General features: G+C 44.8%; 1 protein-coding gene across 1 annotated transcript; it reads right to left on the reverse strand.

Moving 5' to 3' along the window:
- Window positions 1–3,814: 3,814 nt before the first annotated feature.
- RING1 (ring finger protein 1) lies at window positions 3,815–9,097 on the reverse strand. The gene is made up of 6 exons (XM_033923030.1): window positions 8,859–9,097; window positions 5,937–6,097; window positions 5,261–5,476; window positions 4,879–5,154; window positions 4,560–4,734; window positions 3,815–4,459 (listed from the first exon to the last, which is right to left on the reverse strand). Exons 1-6 carry the CDS (start codon window positions 8,934–8,936, stop codon window positions 4,358–4,360), a joined length of 1,008 nt encoding a protein of 335 aa, XP_033778921.1. The 5' UTR covers window positions 8,937–9,097; the 3' UTR covers window positions 3,815–4,357.
- Window positions 9,098–10,790: the final 1,693 nt, after the last annotated feature.

Consider the following 10,790-nt stretch of genomic DNA (forward strand, 5'->3'; position numbering starts at 1 on the left):
GCAGATGAGGACAGAGCTTGCAGCAATGGGGACACATTTGTCCCCGAGTCATTCTCTACTTCGTACTAGTACTGTTGCATAGCCGAAAGTTAATTTAGTGATAAACAGGCAGTTGAAAACAGATTTGTCACATTTTTAAGATAAAAACTAAGAAGAATGTCAGACTAGAAGCAGTGCTAGGAAAGGGCAGTGATAACTGTCCAGTTCACATCTTCCAGCCAACGGCGATGTTCTTCGATGGATGATGCACTTACATGCTGACAAAAAGGCTGCTTGGAAACAGGCAGCTCATCTGGCCATGTTCGAAAATTTGGCAGTGTGTAAGAATACCACATCAGCAAATAAGACTCGGGGATCTGCATATTGATGAAGCTTCTTGAGCCCTGATTAATTTTTCTGGGCAGCTGCCCAGATGTAGATAAAGTGAAGCCATTATTTTGAGCACTTGGCATATGGTAGATGGTGAAGGCCATCTACAATATTAAGATGTTTCTGTTCCAGCAGCAGTTTTCTCTTACTGCCAAAGAAAGGCAGGGCATCGACAAACGGGTTCTCTTTGTCAGCCTCATCTACATCCGCTCAATGACTTGCTTCTGCTTTCAGAACTCCTAAGGCTGCGTAAACAACATTCTCCAGACATCTGTGGTACTTGTCAGAAAGTTGGACTGGTCTGGCCTTTTTTGATGAGAGACTAAGCAATAAAGTCCAAAATGGTAGCAAACCTTTAGCTTCCACAATCCACAAGTTCGGTGAACTGCCCTGACTGCCCTCCCAAGTCACTCGGTCCTCTTGGCCTGGCATCCTGTTTAACAGAGAGAACTTATGTCTTTGGTGTTCTTGACACAAATGGACAAGAAAAGGCTCGACAATTTCTGGTTAAAGATCCGTCAAACAGGAGCGATGATCCAAACTACCAGTATTTGAAGCAGTTGACATCATCCATGACAGCAGGCAATGATTCAACCGAAGGAGCAAATTGCCTTAATGCAGTAGTAGAATTCAGGTCTCATAAAGGAAGAGAAGCAGCTCCTCCTTTGCCTTGTTGCTCAGCTCAGAAAGACCTCTCCAACTTGTTTCACAGCCATACAGATGAATAATGATTGAATGTAGAACTACAGAATGTTTTCACTGTGGAATAATGACATTAATTACCAGTCATCACTTAACAATGATCAATGAATCATCAGGCCAGCAAGCCTATTTTCAGCTAGAAGTAACACAGTATCTAGTTTAACATTTGCTCACAGTGTAAATGGAAAATTACGTAATACAAATTCTGGGCTTGCATTTGTTGAGCAACCTCTAAATATTCACCAAAAGGCTTATAATTTGGCACAATGAACATTGGACAGACGTATGCAGAACAAAAATAGACTTGTGAAGATCATGTCCCATAAAACTTGGTTTTTTGGGACCACCCTAATAGTGCACCATAACTAGGACTTCAGCCTTTGCAGTGGTATTTATTTTAGCACTTCACTAAGTCTAAGGAGAGCTCTAGGCTACAGGAAGAGGACCCTTTGCAGAAACACAGCCATAGTAAAGAGTATACAATTTGGAAAAACTCCTGAAGCCCTAAACATTGACCCAATCAACATATCTGTCATTCCCTTAATAGTCCACTACCACCTTTTAGCCCCCTCTCTGTATCTGTCATAAGTAGATTGTAAGCTCTTCTGAGCAGGGACCGTCTCTTGCATGTACAATGTAATAATAATAATAAGAGTTTATATACCGCAATACCGTTAAGTTCTATGCGGTTTACAAAAGATTAGTGGAATACAAGTTGAGTTGACGTACAAGTTGAATTAATTTAAGGGATGTGGGAACAATGGGGAGAAAGGGCAAGAGAGGGGAAGGAGGGAAGTGGGTCAGCTGTCTAGGTATTTCAGGAATAGGTGAGTTTTGAGGCGTTTCCTGAATACCTCATAAGTGGTGGGCAATAGGAGTTGTTCTAGGTCTTTACCCCATAGAGCAGCCTGATGTGAGAGAAGATGCTCATTGTGTTTTTTTAGTATGCATCCTCTAACCGGGGGAGAAACGAAGTGCGAGTGGGAGCTTCTCTTGAGTTTGTTGGCTGAGAAGGAGAATAGGTCAGTGATGTATTTAGGGGTTAGACCGTACAGTGCTGCGTGCACCTGCTAATGTATAGAAGTAATAAATTGCTGCTGTTGTACTGTTCTTGACTTTCCCCCATGCCCTCCAGCTCACTTTCTTTCCTACCCCATTATCCACGGCTTCCTTCTGCTTTACTCCCTTCTCCTCTCTGAGAGGTTATTGACCTTACTGTTGCCTGTGCCAAAAGAGGCAGTTTGCTTCTGTCCTACTGTGTAATCATCCCCTAAATGGCAACTTCCTGGCAACGTCCAGCTATCTTATACTGTAAATAGTAACTTCCTGGAAACGTCCAGCAATCTTATACTGTAAATTGTAACTTCCTGGAAATGTCCAGCTACATTATACTGTAAATTGTAACTTCCTGGAAACGTCCAGCTACATTATACTGTAAATTGTAACTTCCTGGAAATGTCCAGCTACATTATACTGTAAATTGTAACTTCCTGGAAACGTCCAGCAATCTTATACTGTAAATTGTAACTTCCTGGAAATGTCCAGCTACATTATACTGTAAATTGTAACTTCCTGGAAACGTCCAGCAATCTTATACTGTTGTTTGTAACTTCCTGGAAATGTCCAGCTATCTTACACTTATCTTATCTTAGAACTGCAAAGTACAGGCGGAATAGAAGTCACTAATATATTGTAATGTAATGTATCAGTGATTGGGAGTTAAGAGTTGAAAACAGCTTCAAAAAGTGGGCTTTTAGCTTGGATTTGAATAACTGCTAGAGAAGAAGCATGACGTATTGACTCTGGCAGCCTGTTCCGGGCATATGGCATGGCAAGAAAGACGGGATGGAGTCTGGAGCTGGCGGTGGAGGAGAAGAGTACAGATAAGAGGGACTCACAGGGGGAGATAAGTGAGGAGAGATATTGGGGGGGGCTTCAGAATGAATGCACAGTCAGTAAAAGGAGTTTGAACTGTATTTGGAACCGGATAGGGAGCCAATGAAGTGACTTGAGGAGAGGGGTAAGGTGAGTGAGGCGGCTCTCATGGAATATGAGTCATGCAACAGCATTTTGAATGGATTGAAGGGGAGAGAGATGGATGAACAGAAGACCTGAGAGAAGGACGTTGCATTACTCTAAGCGAGAGGTGATGAGAGTGTGGATAAGAGTTTTGGTAGTGTGCTTAGAAAGGAGAGGTTGGATTTTGGTAATATTATAGAGGAAGAAGTGACAGGTTTTAGCAGTTTGTTGGACCTGAGCAGAGAAGGAGAGAGATGAGTCAAAGATAACCTCAAGATTGTGAGCTGACAAGACAGGGAGGATGAGAAATAGAGAACGGCAGGAGTGGGGGGAGGTGGGTTTAGGAGGAAAGATAAAGGAGTTTGGTTTTAGCCATATTCAGAAGGAATAGGAAGCTGAATTCCAATCCTGTCCACCTTCCACCAGGTTTACAATTCTGTTCAGCAAAAGGTGACATCAGCAGTGCAAATATTCCTGAATCTAAAAGTGTCTATAGTAGCTACTGTCTCTGCTCATGGAGAACTGACTTCTGCCAGAAGCAGAGTAACATCAGGTTTTCAACAAGTTTTAACCCTTGGATTTTATATCTATATTCTCCTCTTCTAATCTTTCAGTTCTCAACCGTGACATCTCTGCTTCCTCTGCACCTTTCTACTTGTACAGGCCTACAGACGAACAACAGTTGGGCTTTGAATGTAACAGTACAGCCACTGACACACACTGATATAGAATCATTTGTGTTTTTATATCTAAATGGCATAAAGAGTGAAAATTGACAGCAGAAAGGTCAAAGCAGGTGACCTCGCCCACACAACCAACTTCAAAAACCAAGGAGCTTCTTGCCCCCTTTTTAAAAATTAATAGTCCAAATTTTCCTCTTTAATTCACTCTGTAACTGTATTTTGATGCTGAAAGGGTCCCATGCCAGTCTTTCAGAGAGGACCACGCCAACCTTAATCCTCAAAGATGGGACTCCCCATCTCCCTTCCTATTAGGCTGCAGACCAAGGATTCTGCTGTTCCAAAGCAAATAAGTGCATAAGATGCTAGGTGTCAAGGAGAGCCAGACCATAGTTCCTCCTACTGCAAGACACCGCAGATAGGAAGGAGAAGAACCGAGGGTTAATTCCCTCTGATGACAGGGTACTGTAGAGCTATGGATGGGGTAGCTCAGAATCTTTCCTTCCTCCATAGAGAGATACTACAGACAGGAGCAGAGCTAAGCATGACATTTGTCCATCCTCTACCGGGTGGAGCAGGGTGGCTCCTCACTTTTGCTCTTTGGTAGGGGCATAGTACAACTCTAAGGGTTTGCTGACCTTCCAGTACTTCTCATTCACTAGTTCCAGGGTCAGGGATCCATTCAGCGTCTGCAACCAAAAGGGAGTTAAAAAAAAAAAAAAAAAAGTTAAGTAACAGAGGAAAATACACCATACGGAGGCGAACAGATTAAGAGGTAAAATCATGTACCGTAAACTGGCCACTGGCAGTGGTGATGTAAATGGTGTATTGCTTCTCGCTGACCTCTCCTAAGCTGGCAGCCTCACTGTCTTCCCCTCGCTGCTGCTGTTCCTCCAATGCAATCCTCAGTGCCAAATACTTGGACAGATGGTCAACGGTTGCATTTGCTGTGGTCTTTACAAACCTGATGGGAAAGAGGAGGAGCGTTAAGAGACCAAGTGAGAGGGCATGGCTCAGAAATGGCAATGTGAAAAAAGAGGTACAGGGATAGGAGGGCAGAAGAAGGTATCTGCAAGGAAGGAAGGGATATTAGATGCCACCCTCTCACCTGGTTTGAGAATACTCATTCTTCTCCACCAGGAGTGGATGTGGTCTGAAGACAAGTTCAATCTCACTGCTGGACTCACTCCCACCTCCCTCATGAGAATTGTCCAGGTCAGGACAAGAATCATCAGAGGCTTTGGACCGCTTGCGGCTAGGCCCGGCTTCCTGGGTGCTATGGACGGAGGGGTTACTGACATGGGAGCGGCTGTCGCAGTTGTCCTCCCCACCACTGAAGGTAGTGTTGTCTGACTCATGCTGATGCTTCCTCACTCGCTGTGCTCTGAGGACAGAAGGAAGAGGAGGTAGGGTATAAAGCTCTGCTTAACCTAATTGTTCCCCCCCCCCCCTCACTTTCCCCTGCCTCTCACAAGTGGGGAGATCTCAACCTGTGCATGGCCTGCATCTTCAGCCCCTCCTCGATGCTGCTGCTTAGAGCATGCTGGTTGTGCAGCCGACTCAGTTTGGCCAGAACTCGGTCCTGATGTGCTTCATACTCGTCTCGACTCGGATAGATCTTGGAGATCAAAGCATCGAAATTGGGGTCGGGTCTGAGGGAGCGCTTGGAGACTAGCTTCTTCCGACAGGTGGGGCACTCCTTGTTCCTGCAAGGAAACATGAGCAACGGTCTTAACAGATTGCTGGAGATAATCCAAGCCTGAGGATCTCCCACTGAGCATAACCACTCCTGAGCAAAAGGAGGACAGTATAACTGCTGGAACAAGGCAGCAACTCTCATTTATATGCAACGTTTATTAAATCCTAGATTTTATGAGAAATGTACCATCAAAACCCCTTAAACCAATAATTTAACTCACATAATAGGGTACTGTAGATACAGGTAGCATTGTCAGTCTCACCCAGCTTTATGTATGCATAACAATGGCAACCCCCCCCCCCCAACTAATCACAGTATTGTGAAATTACTCTTGCCTTTTTTCTTTTTCCCAGCGTACCCTTATTAGCGTTCCTCTGCCATGGTATAATGATAGCAACCGCTCTAGTGCCATGACAGTAAAATTGTACAATACTGCGACAATACTATTGAGGTCATCCTTCCCTCACCCGCTGCGTAGTGCAGTGACAATACAGTCGCTGCAGAAGCGGTGTAGGCACTCCTTGGTGGTCATCGTATTCTTCAACATGTCCAGGCAGATGGGACACATGAGCTCACTGTGCAGACTCCTTGGGGACACGGCTATCTCTGTCCCATCCATGACAGCTTCCTGCAAGGATAGAAGGGATAGTGTAAAACTGGAAAGATGGTCCCCCTAAAGAAGCAGATGCATACAGAAAGCAAGGCAAGTCCTTTAAGAATGAGATTACAGGGGAGAAATCCCGGAGGCTCTAACAGCTCACGCCTCTGGAATTATTATTTCATGGGTTGAGCGTTAGGCCCGGCCTACTAGAGAGTGCATTGGTGGGGTCCTTAGGGATTTTTTTGTTGTTATTTGTGAAGGGAGAAAAAGTTGGGGGAGGGTTTATTTGTGCAAAGATGTTGCACACTTCTGTATTTTTGGAAATATTTTATTATTGTTTCTTGTTCGATATAGTCATTCATAACAACTGTTTGTCAGTAACGTAGGGGAGGGAAGAGAAAAGTACAGTGTAAAACTGGATGACGTATCTTGTACAGTGCATTTTTTTTGCTGTTGTACGGTTATAAGTCATCAATAAAAATGAGACTTTACAGATGAAGGCACGTCCAATAGAAAATCAGATATTCCCCTCATCCTAGGTAACCTGGCAGGAACATGGCCTTCTCCATCCCCTGTTTTAGCAGCTACCCTCAGGGACCTCATGATATACCCTCTCCCAATTGCTAAATGTCAAAAAAAGTTCAACAAAAGCAAGACACACAATTTTAGCTGAGTTTGCGTGTTTTATATAAAATTACATAGGACAAACCTTCACATCTCTCCTCTTCCCTCCTCTTAAACAAAAAGGTGCACCTCCCTCTTCTGAAGGCTGCCTAACCATGGACTGCACGCCACTTGAGTTTTTAGCATAAATTACCCTAATTAGCTAGTATGCATGATTTTGAAGAACCACAGAGTAGTGTATATGATATATATATATATATATATATATATATATATATATATATATATAAATTATGCTATAACATAGAGCTGCCAAGGTACCCAGTCCTAGGAGGGAGACTTTTTGGCCGATCCTGTCAATTTTTTAAAATTTACATCCAAAAGCAGTATAGTGTTTGTATTTCCTGATTCTGCCCCTTGATTGTACTGCAGATCCCATGATGCATCAGGATACATCTGTCAGAAATCCAGACTAGAGAATGACACAGGGACCAATTTGACCTCACCCACATGGGATCTCAATATCCCCGTCCTGTCCCATTCCTACAAGCTCTGCAAGGATCCCGCAAGGATGGGGAAAATTTGGCCCTGTGTCATTCTCTTCCAGACTGGCCTATAATCTCACTCCTGGAAGTTATGGTAAAAAGAGCTCAAGGAGCAAATTAGTAGGCATCATAGAAACAAATGCTATATTTAATCAATCAATGAGATGATAAAATCCATAAAATATATAAATCAATTATACAAGTACATTAACTCATAAAAGATCATAAACAGAAACACTGACCAGAAATCATAGAATCATATATAATCGATGATATAAAAGTCCATAAATTAATTAGGTGCCCAGCACATTTTGGCATAAAGTCTCTCTCAGAAGACTTATTAAAATATAATTTTAAAACTGAAGAACCCCCCCACCCAGCTCAAATGATGTCCACAATGTTAAACCATATCAGTGGCACTGCTGTTCTTCAAAATTCATGGGACTCAGAAAACATGAGAGCAGGGGGAATAAGAAAGACTAGTTGAAGGCTGGGGGGGAGAGGTATACAAGAAAGAGACTGAGGGGGGACCAAGCCATAGTGATATATGAAATGGAGACAACTGTTTCTGTTTCACCTGTCAAATGCAGGGGAGGGAGGGTTGTTGTCACACAGCTGACAGCATCTTTTGGGAAGGGAGACTACTGGCTTTTGCTAGTGATTTTTTGAGACACCTTAAGGGACTGATTTACTAAATTTTTCTTTGCCCATAGACACAAAACTAGAAAAGAGCCTTAGTACAATAAAAAAAAAGCTTCTGCAATCTGGGAAGGGGATTGATTCCTCACACCACATCTTCACTGGGGACAAAGTAGCTCCTCAATTTTTGGCCTGGCTTCCAGATTTAACGAAATTTGTCAAGGCATGGGCTAAAATATTCACGCAGCCTGCACTCATATGGATATCTGATCATATTGCCCACTGTTGAAAAGTGTATCATCTTCAAAGTGGGCAGATAACTACTGCTCTTCTACAAAGATACATAAATATTAAAAAAAACAAACAACAACTAGGTTACAAAATTGCACATCTTCCTCTCTTAAAAAGAGAGGAACAGGTGCCACCCCCCCCCCCCTTTAAAGACACACATTACATCTCCCTCCATTTTGCTCTTCAACCAGAAACACATGCCAGTCAAGTTTTCAGGATACCCACAATGAATATACCTGAACAGATTTGCATACAGTGGAAATAATGCATGCAAATCTCTCATGCTTAATGAATATACATGCACAGATTTGCATACAATGGAAGGAATGCATGCAAATCTCTCATGCTTAATGAATATACATGAACAGATTTGCATACAATGGAAGGAATGCATGCAAATCTCGCATGCTTAATGAATATACATGAACAGATTTGCATACAATGGAAACAATGCATGCAAATCTCTCTTATTTTTATTCACTGTGGGCGTCTTGAATGCCAGGTGCCCCCGAGATTGTTGTTTTTTTTAGGGGGCCACATGACCCCACCCCAATTAAAAGGAGCAAGTAGGCACCGCCCCCTCCATTCTGCTCTTAAAAGACAGCCGCCCCTCCCTTTACTAAAGAGAAACAAGACCCCCCCTACTCTGTTCTTAAAGAGGCAGGCACCCTCGCCCCTCCCGCTGCTACCTGGGGGGTGCGGTGCAGCTCGTACAGGCTCAGCTCCCAGGTCTTGCTGGCACACTGCGCAGCCGCCGGGGCTGCCATGGCGACGGGCCCGGGAGAAGAAGCGGCAGCGGCGGCGGCGTCACGTCCCCCTCGGGGCCCCAGGACGCTCCTCTTGGCTCTCAGGCCGCCATGACACCTCAGGCCGCTGCCGCCGTCACCAGCAAACAGGAAGCGCGAGCCAGCCTCCCCGCCCGTTCCCTGACGCCACTTCCGGCGAGCGGACGCGACTGCTCCGAGGCCAACTGGGGCCGGGGGGGGGGGGGGAACCTGCGTCGTGACGTCACATGCCCCGCCCAAGACGCGCGTGCCCGCCTGCCCCTTGACGCAGCTCTCCGTACGGCAGAAGCCCGAGAGAGCCAATGGGCGTGTGGCTCGCGCCGTCGGCGGGAAACGGCCGAGAATCGCGATATAAATAGCTAGAGCCGAGAATATCAGTCGCTCCATGTGTGTGTGATAAGAGTAAAATGTAAATCCAGAGACATTTCTGTATGATAATTGTGCAATATGCATTGTAAATCCAAAGGCAGATTATATCACCCTCTCCAGGGTCAGCTCAACTTATATGGACCAGGTGATGGTGCCAAAGATCCTTCATCTGGTCCTGACCCTCTCTATGTAATAATTGCAATAAACATTGCAAATTCAGAGACCCAAATATATCACTGTGTGATAATTGCAATATGTATTGTAAACCCAGAGACCCGATTATGTCACCCTTTCTGTGTCATAACACCGATAAACCCAGAAACATATCACATGAAGGTAATATTCTTGATATACAGTAGGTGAATTTGTAAACCTACAGACTAGATACAACTATGATATATCTGAGTCTAGGTTTGCATTCAAGAATGACACAGTGACAAAATTCATCACCGTTCCTGTCCCCGCGGATAACTGCAAGAAACCATCCCCATATCATTCTTTAAGGAGAGAGGGAAGACCCAGAGTATGAATGGGCCCAGCCACTGACCCTCAAGCCTTGCACTAAAGAATGCTGGTGTAGGAGGACTGAGGTTGAGATGGACGCTAAAGAATGACCTGGGATGGTTTCCAGCCACTGACCCTCAAGCCTTGCACTGAAGAATGCTGGTGTAGAAGGACTGAGGTTGAGATGGACACTAAAGAATAACACGGGATGGTTTCCAGCCACTGATCCTCAAGCCTTGCACTGAAGAATGCTGGTGTAGGAGGACTGAGGTTGAGATGGACGCTAAAGAATGACCCGGGATGGTTTCCAGCCACTGACCCTCAAGCCTTGCACTGAAGAATGCTGGTGTAGAAGGACTGAGGTTGAGATGGACACTAAAGAATAACACAGGATGGTTTCCAGCCACTGACCCTCAAGCCTTGCACTGAAGAATGCTGGTGTAGGAGGACTGAGGTTGAGATGGACGCTAAAGAATGACCCGGGATGGTTTCCAGCCACTGACCCTCAAGCCTTGCACTGAAGAATGCTGGTGTAGGAGGACTGAGGTTGAGATGGACGCTAAAGAATGACCCGGGATGGTTTCCAGCCACTGACCCTCAAGCCTTGCACTGAAGAATGCTGGTGTAGGAGGACTGAGGTTGAGATGGACGCTAAAGAATGACCCGGGATGGTTTCCAGCCACTGACCCTTAAGCCTTGCATTGAAGATTACTGGTATAGAAGGACTGAGGTTGAGATGGACGCTAAAGAATGACCCGAGATGGTTTCCAGCCCCTGAACCTCAAGCCTTGCATTAAAGAATGCTGGTGTAGGAGGACTGAGTTTGAGATGGACGCTAAAGAATGACACGGGATGGTTTCCAGCCACTGACCCTCAAGCCTTGCACTGAAGAATGCTGGTGTAGAAGGACAGAGGATGAGAGAGACACTAAAGAATGACACGGGATGGTTTCCAGCTACTGAC

This window comes from Geotrypetes seraphini, chromosome 16, assembly GCF_902459505.1.
Source record: "Geotrypetes seraphini chromosome 16, aGeoSer1.1, whole genome shotgun sequence".
NCBI lineage: Eukaryota > Metazoa > Chordata > Amphibia > Gymnophiona > Dermophiidae > Geotrypetes > Geotrypetes seraphini.